The sequence below is a fragment of the Bacillus rossius genome, chromosome 3 (genome assembly GCF_032445375.1).
Source record: "Bacillus rossius redtenbacheri isolate Brsri chromosome 3, Brsri_v3, whole genome shotgun sequence".
NCBI lineage: Eukaryota > Metazoa > Arthropoda > Insecta > Phasmatodea > Bacillidae > Bacillus > Bacillus rossius.
Genome location: NC_086332.1, coordinates 69,837,392 through 69,857,472, shown reverse-complemented (window position 1 = coordinate 69,857,472; position 20,081 = coordinate 69,837,392). Strand labels below are relative to the sequence as shown.

Below are 20,081 nucleotides of genomic sequence, written 5' to 3'. Positions count from 1 at the left end.
GAGAACTTTACGATTCGTGTTGAAACGTATTCGCGAACAGTACGGTCTTCAGGGAGTCCGGGTCGCCGCGGTAGGGCACTTGTTCCGCGACGGTTCCGCCAGGCTGCGGCAGGTATTTAGACGTTAATAAAAATAGGCTCGTGAATTCGTTAATGCCGTGTTCTCCTTGCGACAGCCTACCAACATTCCTCACCACTTCACTCTCCCTCCAGGTCCCGCATTTCCCGGTCCCGGCCACGTTGGCCTGGACCCACACCTCTCCGACGAGAGCAGTACGGGCATAGCAGGACAATTACATCAACGGGAAAACGGGGACCTGAAGCCCAGGGACGTCAGTAGATAAGGCTCAACATTGTTGATGCTGTAGCATCTTTTAATTCATAGTCTACTGTTAATGCATGGTGCTTAAAACTTTCAATTTCAAATACGAATTCTTCTTTGTTAATCTCGGCCCTGTGTTTCCTAATTCCGCTGCTTTGACTTTTAAATCTTCTACTTCCATTTTATGAATTTGAACACCACTAAAAAATTCAAACTTATTGTTAATGTTCTCCAAAGCCTTAAAACTGTTACTCAGTTCTATAATTTATCTGTCAATGACTTTCAACATTACTTGATGTAAGTTTTTTGGACATACGCCATCGCTAAGCACTTTTTCTGTAGAAGAAAACTAAAAACTAAAACAAATAAATAAGTAAAAATAACCAAAAGACAAAAAGCACAAATTTAGCAAAAAAATTGCTGTTGTCAACAGAATATAAACACCACAAAATATTCCGTAACAAGAATATGGTCAACAAACAAAGAAAAACAAAGAAAAATGTACTAAGAGAACGAAAAAAAAAACCCACAAATCATGATGACACAAAAATATTGAACCAAAAAAAAAAATTAGTACAATGGTTGAAACGAGACAAAAACACGACAAAACGAAAAGACGAAACAAACACAATAGTTTATCCAAAACAGAAACAAGCGACGTTTCGGGAACTACTATCTGCTCCCGTCCTCAGGCAGAGACGCACATGGTACGAAAACACAGGTGCGACTGAGTAGGGGCTGGAAAAATGAGGGTATTTATCAGAGAAAGGGCTAGGTACATCTTGCTCAGCCAAGTGATCACCCGCGCAACGGGTCCTTGAGATACCAGCTCACATTGCTGTGGTTTTACTCACTCCAGACCACGAATTATGGTAATACTTGTTTCTTAGAGTGAAGTAACGCATTTGAAGTACGAATATATTTACAAATTATGCACAATAAAGTTAAATAGAATTTCTTAATTTCTTGGCTAACTTATTGGTTGCGATATGTACACTTTCAAAACTTTTTTTAATGACTAGTATCATTTTGTTTTAGTGAACCACTTTTCATATTTTGCCGCCCCCTGATATTTGCCGCCCGGGGCACATGCTCCCCATGCCCCCCCTTACTTCCGGCCCTGTCTCCAACACAAACGTAGAATACGCTGACCACCAGCGAAACCGAGAAGCTAATTCCTACGCCCACAACAACGCACGGACAGCAACAGAAAATAAACAGCAATTTTCTAATAAACAATTCCAACAAAGGCACAACTCTGAACACTTTGCTAAGCCCCAGTACAAAGGTGAGAGCATACCCGTTTGTAGATACTGTAAAAAGTCTGGGCACTACATTGAACAGTGTCGTGCAAAAAACTATCGGCCAAATTTTCACTATTCCAAAAATTCAAAAAAACGTGTAAATCGTTGGCCAGAAAGAATCCTTTCTGAGCCAGCACACCAAACAACTGTAAGAAATATTTGTTTCCACACAAACGTAAATCATAAATCTGACAGCAACCAATCACAACAACAAAACACAGCTTCCCCAAATCGGTGGAATAATAAACAAAGAAAACAAAAACACAAAACAAACAAGAAAGTCAGAATTAACAAAAGAAAACAAACTTATCATAGCAACACTGTTACGTTCAGGTGTAAGAAATGTAACTGTCCTCGCACGACTGACAAACGAACATGTCATAACATTTTCGCCAACCTACCCACAGTTTTGCCCTATGCAAACACAACAATTGGAAAACAGGAAGTCTCAGGTCTAATTGATACTGGATCCGTGCGATCATTTGTGTCAGGCCAGCTGTTCAGGAAATTACAACAGGACCGTTTGACTCAAAAGGTGGAGCCAATAGAAATACAGTGTTTTACAGCTGCTGAACAGCCTTTGAAAGTAAATCGCATTGTCCTTGTTAAAGTAAAATCGACTTGTTTTCTTGGACTTTCCCATTCTTAGTAGCAGATGATTTAGCCACATATTTAATTTTTTGTTAAGATTTCATTGTTAAAGCAGGCATGATAATTCATTTGAAAGCACAAAAATATAACTTCAAATTTAACAACCAAATTTTTGTTTCTTTTGTGTCACCTGACACAAAATGTCAGAGCAATGTAAATGCCATTCATGCAGACGCTAAAGATGAAAACAACATTTCGCTAACCCACCTTAACTCCGAACATAGACAAGAAATAGAAAAGTTATGCAGGAACTTTCCCGACGTTTTGAGTGAAAAATTAGGATGCACACATCTCACACAATATGAAATTAAGCTATTGGACAAAACCCCAGTTAGGTGTCATCCTTATCAATTATTAGGACCTAAGATGCAGATAATGCGGGATCACATACAGAATTTGTTAGACAAAGATGTCGTCGAACCTTCAACCTCCAGTTTCGCCTCCCCGGCATTTTTGGTACCCAAAGATCAAGGTTAAGGTCACCGCATGGTGGTCGATTTTCGCCGTGTCAAGCGTCAAATTGAAGTAGAAATGACACCATTACCAGATCTAAATTCGGCATGTCACTGGTTCAGTAAAGCCAAATTTTTCATTGTGTTTGCCCTAAACTCGGCCTATCATCAAATACCACTAACTCCAGAGTCAAAACACGTCACAGGTTTCTGCGTTCCGTGGAATCTCTACCAATACAAAGTAGTACCTTTCGGTCTAGCCACAGGCACGCAAGTGTTAACACGCCTTCTAGACCAAATTTTCGGCAACCTGAAATTCAAATTCGTTTTTAATTATCTTGATGACGTTGTTGTTTATTCAGAAACTTCTGAAGAGCATATTGCTCATTTGCAAGAAGTTCTTGAGCGACTACGTAAAGCCGGCCTAATGGTCAAAACAAAGAAGGTAAAATTTGCAGTGCAGGAAATCTCTTTCTTCGGACACCTGATTTCAAGTAGAGGAGTAACCATAGACCCAAGTCGCACACAAGCGATAAAGGATTTCCAACCCCCTAAAGATGCTAAAGGAATTTCCAGATTTATCGGCATGGCAAACTTCTACGCTAAATTCATACCTAATTTTGCTGAGCATGCAGCACCACTGAATGTTCTATGTAAGAAAAATTCAGTTTTCAATTGGGGTCCAGAACAGGACAAAGCCTTTGATTTCCTAAAACAGGCAATAGCTAGCCCTCCAGTGCTCCGAATGGCTGATTTCAGTAAGCCTTTCATTCTGCAAACCGATGCATCCAGTGTGGCCATTGGTGCAGTGTTATCCCAAGAGTTCGATGGTTGCAAGCAACCTATAGCTTTTGCCTCCCGCACCCTAACACACCAGGAGAGAAAAGCCTCTTCGGTATACGAACTTGAGTGCCTTGCTGTAGTTTTCGGCATAGGTAAGTTTCGGCTATATTTAGAACATAAAGAATTTCTACTAGAAACAGACAACCAGGCCCTTGCTTGGCTTTTAGCCCATCCTAAGCAATTAGGTAAATTAGGTCACTGGATTGTAAAAATTGCTTCCCTCAAATTCAACATCCAACATATTCGTGGTTCACAAATCATCGTGGCAGACACTCTTTCTCGAATGTTCGAGAACCCTTCCAACTCCGATATTCAGAAAATATATCTCATTGCCTGCCACACATTGTTAACAGATTTTCCAGGGACATGGCTTTTCAGTATAACCACTCGTCACCTTTAGGCGCACATTTAGGAATTTTCAAAACTATTGAAAACATTCGCAGGAATTTTATCTGGGACGGGATGCACAAGGATATTACACAAAGGATAAAACTGAGCAAATTATGTGCATTGAGTAAACCTGCGCAGCAGACCCAGTTCTGCTATTTAAGTTCTGACGTGGCCGAAAGGCCCATGCAAAAGCTTTTCATAGATTTTGTGGGACACTTCCTAAGATCAAAGGACAGAAATACAATGCTTTTGGTATGTGTAGACGCCTCTTCAAAATTCGTGTGGCTAATTCCAGTCAGGACAGCTACGGCCGAAATTACCATTCGAGCCCTACAAAACAACATTTTCAAAATTTCTGGAGTTCCTTCCATCATCGTTTCCGATAATGCCACAAACTTTAAATCGACTCTTTTCAAAAACATGTGTTTTTCACACGGAATACAGCACGTAACCACTACACCATACTATCCCCAGCCTTCGCATGCGGAGCGTTTCAACAGAATCCTCCGATCTGCTCTCATAGCATTTCATGCGAACACGCAGGATAAATGGGACTCTAACCTCGTGTGGTTACAGATGGCTTTCAATTTGGCCAGACACGAAGGTCACAAAACAACACCGTTTGAACTCATGTTTACCTACCAGCCCAACACCCCACTCTCTAATCAATGGTATTTGAAAGAGTTACCACCAGACGACCCGAGGAACATTAAGGAAGTCTGGAGTAGAGCTCGTAGAAACCTGCACTTAGCCCATCAGGCAAGTAGACAGAAATATAACAGAAAACGTTCTCCCAATCCCTACAGACTAGGTGATTTGGTGCTGTGCAAGGCACACACCTTAAGCAAGGCTATCGACAAGCGATCAGCCAAGCTTTCGCATCGTTGGAATGGCCCCTGGCAGATACAACGATTCCTCACGCCAGTAACCGTCGCTCTAGCCGACCCGAGTTCTGGCGAATTTCGCGCGCGCGCCCACATCTCCCAAGTGAAGAAGGTGCACCCTGACATGAAGTACTACTCTTCACTACTTTCCTTACACAAGGAACAGCGCTAATACTCCGGCATGCCATACTCAACACACAGTGTTGATATTTCAAGAAAAAATCCTAGGTCCTAATTATAAGTAAAAAAAAAACCCATGGTACCAGTTCATAAGATATTTAAGTTAAGAAGTGTTATATTTAGATGTTTAGTTTTAAGTGGCACCACTTAGTCAATAAGTTATCTGTAAGTTTTAGCTCTTATTTAAATGTGTAAGAATTTTTATCGGTTGTAAGTAGTTTACCACAGCAGATCCTGGTACAGGGTAAGTCACTTAGGTTTTTGGTGGCTCAAGTTGGCCACCCTGACTCCGTCATTCAGGGGGGGAGTATGTGCCATTTCACTGCTAATTTCAGGCACAAATGTACGATTTACTTAATTTTACGAAATATATATATTTTTTTACTTTATCTTCCATATGATGTCCCTCTGCTTTTTTTTCTCTTCGAGATTTGTTCAGTCGAGTGTACCGACAGGTTAGTTTGTTTAGCAGTCCAGTGCTCCCAACGCCGTTCCCAGCGATTAAGGCTGAGGTTTGCTGGCGACATGCTGGGCCAGCGATCGTCTCGTCTGGACCCTGCTAGGCGTCACGCGTCGAGATGTTCACCCTAGACGGTAGTGTGACTAGAAAAGCTGTTCTCTGCTCCCAAAGATGCTAAATCCTCTTCTTGGAGTATAGGTATTCCGTGTATGTCTTCGAAAACATATTCTAAAATACATAACAAAGTTTGTGATGGGTGGGAGGAAGCTGCCATGGATAACATGAAGGATGCAGTGAAGGCAGAATCTGAATTAGCCATGAAAAGAGATGTTGATGAAAATGGTATTCCTCTTTTGACTGTTGTTGCTGATGGATGTTGGTCAAAACGATCCTACCGAACTCAATATAATGCTCTTTCCGGTGTGGCAGCAATAGGAGGATTCCATACATGAAAAGTTTTGTTTATGTCCGTATGAAACAAATTTTGTTTCGTTTGTGCAAGAGTTTCGAATCAAAATGAAATTCCTGTGCATACTTGTTATAAAAATTGGACTGGAATCTCTAGCAGCATGGAGGCTAGTATTATTGTTGAATGTTTTCAACACAGTGAAGCAGTTTACAATGTAAAATATAGCAAAATTATTGCCGATGGTGACAGTAGCTGTTATAAGAAAATCTTGGAAGCAAGACCATACAAGGAGACAACAGTTGAAAAGATTGAGTGCCGAAATCATCTATTACGTAACTACTGTACTAAACTGATAAATCTTTCAGAACAAAGCTGAATAAGGTCTCCCGCTCTAAGGAAACTGCTATCTCAACAAATATTGAAATTGCGAAGGGTTTTAACAGAGGCTATCAAACATCGAAATAAAAAATAAGTAATAACTGCTAGAAAAATAGCATCTCTTCATGATGATATTTTGAATGAATCAGCCATGTATTCGGAGAGCACAAAAAATGTTCCGGTCCTAAGGATGAAGAAAGAAATCTTGTGCTGGAACTTACAAGTTGCAGGTTATACAATCTCATAATGAAAGCTGTTCGATATTTGGCCCAGAATTCACGAAGCTTAATACACGACGTTGACAGCAATGTTGTAGAACAGTTCAACTCAATCATTTCAAAATTCGTCGGTGGCAAACAGATCAACTATGCTCTAAAGAGATCTTACCAAGCACGATGTTCTGCCGCAATTGTTTCACACAACACCAGGAAACCTCACTATGTACTCCCTAAGACATTGTGTGATGGCTCAGTCCAAACAAATTTGTTGTGAAGAGACTAGAAATTTCTCGGTCAAAAAAAAAGAGACAAAGCAGCAGCAAAACGAAAGAGCGTTAAGCGAGCTCTAATTTCAATAAAAAGCACACATCAAAAACATTCCTGTCAAGGAGATACTGACTATGGCTGAACTGCGAAAAACCTGATGTGACTCCTGAAGAGTTTCTTTTACAAAAAGAAAATCTGTTTAAGTCATTAGAAAAAACAGACGAGGAGCGCAAATAAATAGAGAGAGGGACAATTATTCAGGCCGGCAGCGGCGAATGGCTGGAACGTAGGCGCAAAATGCTCACAGCTTTCAAATTTGACAGAATGTCGGCGAGCTAGCACAAGCTGAAAAAATTTGGTCAAAAGTATCATATACTCACCCGATATTCTCAATATCCCAGCACTTGCATACGGCAGAAATAATGAATCAGTTGCTATTCAGCAACTCGCAAAACAAGAGAATATTATCATACAACCCTGTGGTCTCTTCATAGACAAGCATTTACCATATCTTGGAGCAACTCCAGATGGCTGGGTCAGGGAACATGGTCTGGTTGAAATCAAACCTCCGTTATCTACGGCAGGCATTGAAATTGACAAAGCGGTGTTGGATAGTAAACTTTGTTATCTTGCATGTAACAGTGACAAAAGTATAATTACTGGCCTGAATAAAAATCATGAATATTATTATCAAATCCAGGGGCTACTGCATATGACCAACCGAGAATTTTGTTTACTGGCTATCTGGACTTCTAAAGAACATCCCATCAAGGTTATAAAAATCCAAAGAAACGACACTTTCTGGAAAGATAAAATTGAGACTAAACTAGTACAGTTTTATAATGACTGCATGGTACCTGAACTTGTTGACCCTCTCTACACCATAAGTATGGAGATAAGAGATGTAAAGTAAGTAAAACGAGGAAGTACCTAATAATCACCAGTGTAAAGATAAATTGTTAAGCATTGTAACTTTTTAACCTGTTATAACCAATATACGAGTGTACATAATTTTAAAACAAATGGATGTGATTTTTATAGAGACTAAATGTTATTTTTACTAATATTCTTGAAATTGAAGAATATGTAGTAGCAATAATTGATTAATATATAGATGTATGAGAATCTATTGAACATGAAGTATATAAAATTGATTTCAGTAGTAATTTATACTTTGAGGTTTTGTATAAGTGGGTTTTAAGACCTAGCTCATGAAGTTGTACCCTATTTTCAAACTTTGTCAACACTTATCATTAATCTTGCTAGTATTTCCTATAGGTCTATTGAGTAGAATTAATGTGTTCGTGATAGTAGGTTGGAAAGGTAATACATTACAAGGAGAACAGTTGTCTGCGTAGTGTATTAGATTTTAATTTGTCATAATAACATCGCCACATTTGATCCAATGTAGTTTTCGTGGCTAATAAATTAGAGTTTTTTTAACGTTGTAGTGGGAAAACACGATTTCTGTACCTATATTTATCACATTCGGCATTATCTTAAAGAATTCTGTTAAATTTCGTGTCCGAGTTGAGTATTATAAATTTATTTGTCCATTACCGAGGTTAGATGTTTACACACACCTGGCGAGTACTGAAAGAATCACTTTCATTTTTTTCCCCATTTAAAATAGGTATTTTTACACTCGTGGAGAGAGCATTTCACAAGTTAATTCTATCATTTATTTCCCAAAGTTCTAAATATATTGTTATAAGTGAATATGTTCATTATATTCTTAACTCATACATTAATCTCGTGTGTCTTTCATGAAATTTTATTCCATCATGATATGTGTATTTAGAAATTTAATATGATCGTATAGCCTATCTATAATGTATTTGTTTACAGTTGTGTTTAAAATGTTTAAATATAATTTAACTATTTTCTTTTTTTAAAATTAATGCAACGCTTTTTGTTCAGCGAGTATAGTATATTATTAATTAACAAACACAGATATACACAAAATGTAAGAGATGTTCATACAATATTATTGAAAATATCCTTCGCTATTTTTCGTTTTGGTAAATAAAAATATTTAAACATATTTAAATGCTTTTTTTTAATCTCTATTTGTGTTAAATACACCACCTACAATAAAAAATCCGTAGCTAGTTGGACGCATGCCGACTCTCGGGTGCGAGGGTGTAGGTTTCAGAATACTCTGACACCACGCAAACTAGAATGTCTCATTGGAAAGGGGGGGGGGGGGGGGGGGGAATAAAGATTTAGGTCTACAATAAAAATAGATATACAATGGTTTAAAAATATGTGTAAGTCAATGACCTTGCATTCCGAAGGATTCGAGATTGAATCCCGGTCTGGTAATTCTAATTGAGGTTTTGTTGACGGCCCTAAAAATATGGTCAGAGTAGATAATTTATACAATTTAGCGAGTTTGGATTCTTTTTGAAAAACTTTCTTGAATAAGTCTTTATAAAAACATTAATACAGCTCATAGATAACATTGTTTATAATGAAAATAACCATAAATAATTACATTTATGAATATGTTATACTTGTAATTCTTTGCCTAAAAACAATTTAATTGCAGGCATTATAGTGGACGTGATGCCTTCAAAGACATAAACTTCCATATAAGAGTTATTCAGACAGGTAAGAGCCACCTGCAAGCGAGTGTCGCCGAGGCCTGTGGACGAGCGCTCCCAGCGCAGCACGCAAGATCATTCCTCCACGGCTAAGGAATGCACAGTGAAGGAAAGGAGGGGTGGAAACCCTGAGACTCTCCCCACCCCGGCAGCCGGCTGCACGTACGTCACGGTCGCGTCTGCCCGTCTGACTCAGCCCCTGGCTGTAAACCACGCCTCCCGGAGGGCAGAAACATGTGGCCGGCTCGGCTCATCGCTGTGAGGGCTCCGCTCACAGCGCTTTCAAGAATGTGTACCGGTTTATTTACGCCTAAAAAATACTCTGAAACACACCTTTTAGATTTTAACTCTTCTAAAAATAGAGTTTAAAAACTTAATCCGAAATCAAAAGTAAATTTTTGCCCTCAACAAATTCTTAAATGTTTTTCATAAACAGACTTCACTTGGATATCTTAAGTAGTTTTGAAATTGCGTTTTCCTGAAGCTCTGCACACTGTATGTGTGTACAGGTAGGTGGGGCCCTTAATTAGAAGCTGGAAAAAAGAAGAAACATCTTGATGTTTTGAATTTTTTTCTTTAAATGATTCTTTCAATGGGGAATTTTCATGTAATACAATTCTTTGGACATACACCACTGCAGTTGTGCACTGTTTATCACCAAAAAACTTAACGAATGCAATTTTGGTTAACTAGTTGAGAAGGTCCCTTAATATACATAAATTCTGGGTGGTCAGGATCACTACTACATCATGGTATCTTGCTAATGAGGCACAGGTTTGATCCCAATCCTAAGCACAACCAGAATGAGCAATGTGTCAGTAGACATGTTGTTTGGCAGGAGCCACCTTTTTCATCTTGGAGGTTTTCATGTGGTGTGCTATGGTTGTGTGTTTTAAGCAAACCAACATTTTAAAAAGTTTCAATATATTTTCCAAATAAAAAAATAATCATTACAATAATCATTGGAACTCAACATGAATCTTTACGACACTTATTTGTGTTAATACCTCTTGCATTCTACTTGTCTGCTAAAAAAAATTATATAAAAAAAAATACAAACTCATTTTGAATGGAACGGGTTATATCCCTTGAAAAATTAATTGATCTAATAAATCTAATAATAGATTGAACATACATATTTAGTGCTACTATATCGGAGCAGCCAATGTAACCTGGTAGAGGTTACACAATATTTAAGCATAGCTGCTTTGCAGCTTAGCAGTTCAATAATACATAATCAAAACATTGTTTAAGCATCACCATAGGCTGCCTTGCAAAAAAAAAAATATATGAAAATGGAAAATTTTCACAAAGTAAATTGTAGCTGTGGCAGCACTGCTTTTGTGAGTGCCTTCTCTGGAGAGTCAGTGGATTCTCATTAGGAAGTAACTCATTTCCAAGTTCATACGTAAAAACCTTTTGTAGTGATGTGACAATACAAAGTAACATAGTAGATTTTTTTTCTGATACATTCTAATGAGATTTCAAACGAACTGCTTGGAAGGCCTCAAGATGACAAGACACATGGCTGGAGCGAGACGGCAGGAGGACTCAGAAGAGGTCATCGTGCGTGAGGTCGGGCAGGTAGGTGAGGCCGCGCTCCTTGAGGGCCTTGGCCAGGCGCTTCTCCCGCTCCTGCCGCGCCTCCTGCTCGCGGCGCTGAGCGTCCAGGATGTCCTCCACGGACACCTCCACCAGCCGCGAGCCCGCGTCCCGCTCGTCGTCCTGCAACACCAACCCGGCTGGTCGGGCACCCGCGATGTGCAGGTCTGCACCTGGACGCGACTCCTTTCACACACACATCATGTCTCTAATGACTGCATGTTTTCAGAAACACATCATTCTGCAAATTAATCGAGAGAATTACAGTAGAGTATCTTTTACCTGCACTCGTTCGGACCTAGTCTAGTCGAAGAATTCCGGATTTCAGAACATGTAATGTATTCTACTTGGTGATAATCACTAGGCATAAAATAAATTGCATTCCTAATAATAATAAAAAAAAAAAAAAAAAAAAAAAAAAAATCAAATTAGTTGCCTTAACTAGGATCCAGGGTTGGCACGTTTAAAACAAAATGTTTAAAACAATATGTTCAAAATTGTTTAAAACAATACACTCTGAATAAAACATGTTTAAAACACAATGTTTAAAACATTCTGTTCTAAACATGTTTTTTATATGTATTTTAAAAATGTTTTATTTCTTACGAAAACAAAAACTGCTTATTGACATTTTCATCGCAAGCATCACTGTCTCATTGTAAGTCACCAATTGTGATATATATCCAGGGTGCCAGTTCCACTAAGTTCATCTAACCTAATTAAAATTTGTTTTTGTTAGTTAAGTGCACGGAAAACAGTTACAAGTTTGGCAGCCTTCTCTGTTCCTAGCCGGTTCCTTGCAGTACTATGCACAAACCCGAATGTGGAGAAAAGACGTTCAATACCAGCTGACGAAGCTACTGCACTGTGTAACTGATGTGCCAGGTGCAGAGTTGGATGATGAGTACTTTTCTCCAAAGCCATCCACCATACTAAAGGTTTAATCTCTTTTAGTGTTACAGGACTGAATAAGTATTATCTTTGAAAGATTTGTGCAATGGGAGTGCATGACTTGATGTAAGCTTTTGGACATACGCCATTGCTAAGCACAAGTATGTCTGTAGAAGAAAACTACAAAAGACATAAATGACAAAAACACAAATAAAGCAAAAAATTGCTATTGTCAGGATATAAACACCACACAATAATCCACAACAGGAGTTTGGTCACACCTGTGTTTTCGTACCATGTGTGTCTCTGCCTCAGGACGGGAGCAGATTGCAGTTCCCGAAACATCGCTTGTTTCTGTTTTAGAAAACTGTCATGTTTGTTTCGTCTTTTCGTTTTGTCGTGTTTTTGTCTCATTTTGACTGTTGTGCTGAATTTTTTTGGGTTCAATAATTTTGTGCCGTCATCATTTGTGGGTTTTTTTTCCTTCGTTCTTTTTTGAAAAAAAACTATTGTATTTGTTTCATCTTTTCGTTTTGCTGTGTTTTTGTCTCGTTTCAACTGTTGTGCTGAATGTTTTGATTTCAGTATTTTTGTGCTGTCATCATTTGTGGGGTTTTTTCGTTCTGTTAGTCCATTTTTCTTTGTTTCGCAGACCATATTCCTGTTGTGGAGTATTGTGTGGTGTTTATATCCTGACAAAAGCAATTTTTTGCTTTATTTGTTTTTTTGTCATTTGTTTTTTTTTTGTAGTTTTCTTCTACAGACATACTTGTGCTTAGCAATGGCGTATGTCCAAAAGCTTACATAAATTCAGGACTGAATAAGTACTCCTTGAAAGGTGAACTTTTTGCCTTGTACTTAATAATATCCGGAATGGCTACAGTCAGGGAAAAACGGAAAATGCCAGGGAATTCCATATTCAAAAATGTGTGGCAATATACCTTACACCTGATGGGACTTCTGCTGAAACCATATGTGCAAAACATATTGTGGTGGTTTTGATTAAAATTAATATTAAAAACAAAACAAAAAGTTTAAACTTAAAAACACTCTTTAAAACATGACAAACTGTTTAAAACAAAAACAAAAAAAAACAGTTTAAAACAATAAAAAACATGTTTTCTGATTTTTTTTAAAAAAACTGTTTTTTCCCCAACCCTGCTAGGATCTCTATAAAGTAATATTGATTCTGAACAGCAAGTATGTATGAGCCAACATTACGAACAAAATTGCTGAATCCATAACTAAACATCTGGCTCGGGCATACATGACAAACGCAATGTCAACTAGTAAAAAAAAACAGCTCAAACAAAATGTATTACATAACTACGTACATACTTAATTATCTTTCATTGATGGTTTTTACAACATACACACAGCAGTTTCACATTATGATACTTTCTATTCACTAACAAAGATTATTATTCCATAAAATCAATGAGTTTTTTGCAGCATGAAATCATTCTACAATATATACGTAGCTTTTTTTCCTGTTACGTACAGAGTCATCGGTGCTGTCATCACTTTTCCTTTATCTCAATTACCAAATTTATTGATTTTCATACACACACTAGTAAATTTTTTAGGAAATGTACATGGGAATTCCTTGAATATTGGTGATGGAAATTTTATAATAGTGCTACCGATTACTAGTGTCAGTATTTAGAACTAAATCGCTTGTGGCCTTTGGCATAATGCATTGCACCAAGTGCTGGTATTGCATGATAAAATATAATAAAAATAAATTCTTAGCTAAAATTATTTTAAAAATGAGACATTTCTTAAATAGTTCCGCTATTTATAATAGTCTGGTGTTTGGATGTCCAGATAAACAATACTCTACTGTAATTTTTATGCTAGGGTATACTTCTGAAGGAAAGGCTTTTCTGCACTTGGCAGCTGAAGAGTGTGCAATACTCTGCTAATGTTTTTCATGGGCCATTAAATCTATCTGAAAGTCCGGGCTCGGCTTTGATGTATAAACAATAATCTGTGCGACTAGCTGAGCCACATTGTATTCATAAGTTGCAAAATATTAATTCCTCGTAGCCTCAGTTTCACACACTGAGTTGGGTTATATTATTTTCTCGTCATTACTATTATTAATAAAGGAATTTTCCTTGTAAATTAATTCCAATAGCTTTTTTGTATTTGTTTTTGGGTCATAAATGTTCTCACCAGATATTTATCTTGGTGTCCACAAAGTAAAGACAAAAATCCACGACTTTCCCATGTTTTCCAGTTGAAAAAAAATTCCAGGCAAATAGGGACAACTGACTATACAAAATACCTATAAAAAATGCTCTTAACATTTCCCAATATTATGTATTAAAAATAATTCCACCAGATAATTCAGATAACCAATGAAAAACGTCAAATGCCCAAAGATATTTTCTTAAAGTTATTTTCAGCATTGCAGCATTATTATTTAAGCTTAGGATGGTACTGAAGACCCATAAGCATGAAAACAAATAATATATTTACAAACTTCTATACTACAGGGATAAATGCTAATTATAACAATAATGACTAAGATAATTAATTATAATGTTAAAAGGATTTTTCCTTCCATTCTTTGGCCTTCATCAATATACAAAAATGATCTAAACATTAAAGAAAAAATACACAATAGTAAAAGTATAAAAGATAAATGAAAATTACCTTGACGTCAGCCGGGGCTACGCCCCATGAGCCTAGTCAGTCTCCGTTTCCTCAACATTCCTCTCCCCTTCCCCGGCATTTGTACCGCCATGTACGTAGTCGTGTGTTTGAATTGCGCGCCACGAACTACCACAAGAGGGCGCTTAGAAGCAGTGCGGCGATCCCTAAAATTGCTATGTTAATATTAATTGTAAGCCTTTTTGTTGTTTTCATCCATCTTCGCCACAGTGCTGTGTAGTTTACTTGTGTTTCTTTAATTTAAATAAGTTACCTTAAATAACTATAGACGTTGCCCGGGCGGACCCGAACAGGCACGGACTTGGACGAGGATAGGAATGCTTTTATATGAATTATCATTAAATAAGTAAATAGTAACAAACTTTCCATTGTCAGTAATTTTTATATATTTTTAATGTTTATCTGTAATTTACTCAACTTTCGCCGGGGCACGGAATCGTAGAATATAGTAACGGTAATTGTGTTGGCGCGAAGGGCGCCATGTTGCCACCTGCGAGCGATGAGCTCAGCCCAGTCCATCTTCATCACTGACCGAGAGCAGACGCGCCAGCACCCCGGGGACCTCAACCTTTGTTCATCACTGACCAAGTAATTTCTGTATCGTTAATTCTTTTTTAAATCGCTTTCGTTCGTCATCCTCGGGGCAGCTCTCGGTCAGCGGGCTGTTTAATTAATTAATTGTCTCAGTCGAGTTTTTTTTCATCACCGTGTAATAAGTATACTTTGCAGCATGGCCACGTGTGTGGACCATGCCCTCACCTAAACCGATTCGTGCCTCAGGCTTTTTAACCGTGTAATGTGTAACGTGTAACGGGCGTGTAGAGAGACGTGTTAGTGAAATTAAATCTGGAGAATAAATATAAAGTGAGTACTTATTTAATCACGTGGTGAGTGAGTCTAGGAGTGTGGCGTGCCCGACGCCTAGAGCGGGCCAGGTCTGGGTAGCTAGGATAGAAAGGGCTGGTAACTCGTCCCCACTTGGGCTACGTCACGCCCTGAGTGAGAGACTCCGCCGGGTCCACGTGCCCTTCCACGTGGTGGCGCCCATAGTTAACATCTCGAAATCACCGGCAATGCGCGATCAGCCCTCAAATGGCGCCCAAGAGCGTGGGGCGAGTTACATCTTCCGCGAAAACCAGACCTGTACGAGCGTGTGAGATAGGCGGTTGTTACGCGGAGCGCGCGGAACTAAAGTTCGCGCTGGAACTATTGTTCGCGCGGAGCGCATAGCGGGACTCTGGCGCGCCGGCCACGTGACCAGCCGGGCGCGCGCTTCCAGGAATTCGCTGCGAGCAGCCAGGTGGCCGCATTCCTCGCGACAACAGCAGCCGGGCCAGGTCAGTGTGTGTGTGTACCGCCATCCGCGTCGCGTCGCGTAGCGAAGGGAAGAGGGGCAATCGACCGGCCTCACCACCACACGACCATGTCGGACAACCACGGACTTGACAAAAATCCGGGCGCGATTAAGGCAAGTGAGTTGTTTCAAAAGAATAGCTTATATTGTGTTATGTGCGCGCGACCGCGCCAGGTGAGCGGGACGGCGATTTCTTCGTGGACGGACACGTGCGTGTGCGTAGGACAGTATGAAGCGCAGCCGAACCACGAGCAGGCAGAACGGGCGGATCAGTTTGAGGCGGGACACGGGAAGTGCACGGATGCGGAGTGTGAGGGCAAGACGCGGGAGGGAGGCTGGTGCCGGAACTGTCGCGCGTTCAAGCACACGGCGTGTTTCGCGAAGTCCGAAATAATCTCCTTTCAAGACGGGTGGTACACGTGCCAGTGGTGCCACCACGTGAGAATAGCGGGCCCGTCAGGCCGCAGCCCGGTGAGAGACGCCGCCGACACACCACGGAGCAGGGTACCTCTCATAGGACACGTGGAGCTACCGGAATTTGCGGGCAGAACCAGCGACGATCCGCGGAGATTTGTACACGCGTGTCGGGAACGCCTGAATCGCTACGGAGTGCCGGAGTGTGAGTGGGCGAACAGGGTGAGCACCGCGCTCAAAGGCGACGCCAAGACGTGGTGGCAGATCGTCCAGGAGTATGACATGCCGTGGACCGAGTTCGCGAGATTGTTCGAGGCCAGATTCGCGGACGTGAAGACAGAGATGAGAGTGCGGACGGAGCTGTATTGTCTCGAGCAAGGCGCGACGGAGGCGGCGGAGGCGTTTATCATGAAAAAAATACGTCTGTACAAGCGGCTGTTTCCCGGAGAAGAACCTACCGGAGTGCTGGAGCGGGTAGTTGAGCTGATGCGCCCGGAATTTCGCCCGTATTTACGCCCGATGACGCGGCGTCCGGCAGAGGAGTTCGTCCAACAGGCGCGCGTCTTAGAGCAGGACCTACGAGCTGTCAGACCGACCAGGATCCACGCCACCCTGAGCACCAAGCAGGAAGACACGACGCCCGCCGACACCAAGGCGCTGGTGCCCTACACGGCGCCCACCCGAGACCAAGCTAGGCGCGACGAACCCGGACCGAGCGGCCACGCGCAGCTGACATGGCGGAGACGGACTACCGGCGGCAGCCCACCACCTCAGTGCCACACGTGTCCACCAGGCACGTTCCATTGGCACGAGAACTGCCCGGTGAGGAACAAGTTCCGGCCTGACTTCGCGGCGCAGCAGCCGTCGGGAAACGGACGGCAGGGGGCGGCGCGCTAAGACAGCCCACCTCCCCCGCCTCACCTAACAACAACAGACCTACGGCGGCGAGGCCTCTCCTGGGTCACGTGGGAGCGGCGGAGGCCGACCTGTTGCGCATTCCGGTGGTTGTCAACGGGCGCGCAGTCCACGGGCTTGTTGACACCGCCGCCAGCCACAACTGTGTGGCGGCACGCGTGATTGGCCGTGACAACTTCGAGTACCACCCGGGCCAACTCCAGCTGGCTACCACGGGGGACGCCTGCTACACCCAGGGCGTCGCGACGCTGGAGGTGGACGTGCGGGACCAACGGTCCGTCACGACGGCGCTGGTGGTGGAGCAGTTACGTGATGACGTCATTCTGGGGCTACCCTGGCTCTACGAGCAGCACGCAGCCATCGACATCTGGGCCGGCTGCGTCCACGTCGGCACCCAGGGGCGGCGGACCATCCACGGGCTGGGTAAGCCTACTCCACCAGCAGTAAACCAGGTCAGTCTCGACGAGTTCCAGCACGGAGTTCCCCCCGAGTTTCGTGCTACCATCCAGCAGGTCCTCGATCATCAGTGTAATGTGTTTGCGTCCGCGGACCCGCTGAAACGTACCACCATAGCTGAGCATGCCATCCCGACCCATCCTCACGAGCCAATGTTTATCCCACCCGGTAGCTACGGCCACGTTGGTAAACAGACCATCCTAGACCAGGTTCAGGACATGTTGCATGACGGGATAATTGAGCCTAGCGAAAGTCCGTATAATTTCCAGGTCGTGTTGGCAGAAAAAAAAGACGGGAAACTACGCTTCTGTGTCAATTTCAAACCTATCAATAGAGTGACAATTAATGCCCCACCCCCCCTGCTGAACATAGCCGACACACTTTCAGGCCTGGGTAACGCCAAGATATTTTCTTCCCTCGACCTAAAATCTGGGTATTGGCAGGTGCCGATACGTCCGGCGGACCGACCCAAGACGGCGTTCACAGCCCCAGACGGGCGGAGATTTCAGTTTTGCGCGATGCCATTCGGCCTACAGGACGCCCCCGCTACCTTCCAAGGGATGATGACACGGGTCTTAGACAACTACTCGGGCAAGTTTGCGGCCGCGTATCTGGACGACATAATTGTTTGGTCTCAGACGTGGGAAGAACATGCGCATCATTTAGCATTAGTCTTGGAACGCCTGGCGAGCCATGGTCTGACATGCAATCGCGAAAAATGCCACCTGGGGACCACAGAACTAGATTTCCTGGGCTTAGTGGTTAACGCGGACGGAAACCGACCCACGGAAAAACAGCTGAGTGTAATTATCAACAAGGAGCCCCCACGCACGCGCAAGCAACTGCAAAAGTTCTTGGGGCTAGCTAACTGGCTGCGAGCCTTCGTCCCAGAGTTCTCGGTAGTAGCGGCGCCGATGACAGAACAGCTGTCACCCAAACGTCCGTTCAGGTGGACCGTGGAAGCCCAGAACGCTTTTGACGAGCTAAAACGCAGATTTCAACAGTGCCACTTACTCGCGCGGCTGGACCCAGGCAGACCCCTGATCGTACAAACAGACGCGAGCGAGAAGGGCATCGGGGCCATCCTGTTACAACTCGGCGACGACGGCGAGCCTCGGGTGATTGAATATGCAAGCGCCAAGTTCGGCGACGTCGAGCAGCGGTATAGCGTGAACGAGCGTGAGTGTCTAGGCGTAGTTTGGGCCCTCAGACGCTACCGCCCACACCTGGAGGGGCAGAAATTCGTACTGAGAACTGACAGCCAATGTCTCAAATGGCTGGCCACGATGCAGGGGCGACGTTCGAAGCTGACGCGTTGGGCCATGCTTCTACAGGCCTTAGATTTCGAAGTCGAGCATGTACCGGGAAAACAGAACGAACTAGCGGACGAGCTGTCGCGAGATCCGGACGTCACCGTCACAGCCTGTGACGATGCGGAGTGGGAGGAGCTTTTGCCACCACCCAGCGGGCGCATACCCAGGACCCCGCGCACCCCGACAACCCAAGCCGCATTGTGTGCCCTAAACCTTAACGTCACACCGACATTACCGCCAGGCGCGGAGCTTGATGACTTAGACGCCTACGTGCGAGCGGCCCAACTCACGGACACAGACACACAGGAGATCGTGCGCCGTTGCGGGAGCGGAGAATGTGAAGGCTACCGTGTATTGGACGGGACACTGCAGGCGCGACCTAAGGGGACAGCTGGCCAATGGCGGACGTTCGCGCCAGCCGCCACCCGCCGGGAGGTGTTTGACATGTATCACGTGAACAGGCTAGCCGGACACCCCGGCGCAGACCAGACGCGACGCGATCTGCGGGAACAGTTCTACTGGCCAGGGGTAAACAAGTTTGTACGGGACTGCGTGAGGAGATGTAAACATTGCCAGAGGCACAAGGCGCGCCGCACCGACGGGACAGCCCAGCAGGTACCCAGGCAGCCCACCGAGCCATTCCATACAGTCGCCATAGACCTAATGGGACCATATCCCCGCACGCCCCGAGGGAAAAGATTTTTGTTGGTGGTGACAGACTGCTACACGCGTTGGGTGGAGGCCTACCCCCTGGCGAACATCCGCGCCGGCACCATTGCACGCAGCCTGGAAACGGAGTTTTTTCCTAGGTGGGGGTACCCCCGGGTCCTGTTGTCGGACAATGCCACCCAATTTGTCGGGCGCCGGTGGGCGCAGCTGGGGAGAAAATGGCGGGTAATCCTACACACCACCCCCGTGTACCACCCCCGCGCGAACCCCACGGAACGACGCAACCAAGAGGTGAAGGTTCAACTGCGGTTGAGGCTCGCGGATGACCACGCCCAATGGGACACGCACATCCCGGACGTTCTGTACTGCATCCGGCGACGGGTGAACGCGGCAACCGGCGAAACACCAGCCACCATGGTCCAGGG

The 20,081-nt window shown here is 43.2% G+C and overlaps 1 protein-coding gene across 1 annotated transcript in view; it reads right to left on the bottom strand.

The window, feature by feature from the left end:
• Positions 1-10,270: 10,270 nt before the first annotated feature.
• Positions 10,271-20,081, bottom strand: part of LOC134530868 (U6 snRNA-associated Sm-like protein LSm1) — a 32,008-nt gene continuing 22,197 nt past the window's right edge. Inside the window, exon 3 of the mRNA XM_063366132.1 lies at positions 10,271-11,088. Within this exon, the coding sequence (XP_063222202.1) occupies positions 10,915-11,088 (174 nt within the window). The 3' untranslated portion in view covers positions 10,271-10,914. The remainder of the gene's footprint in view (positions 11,089-20,081) is intronic.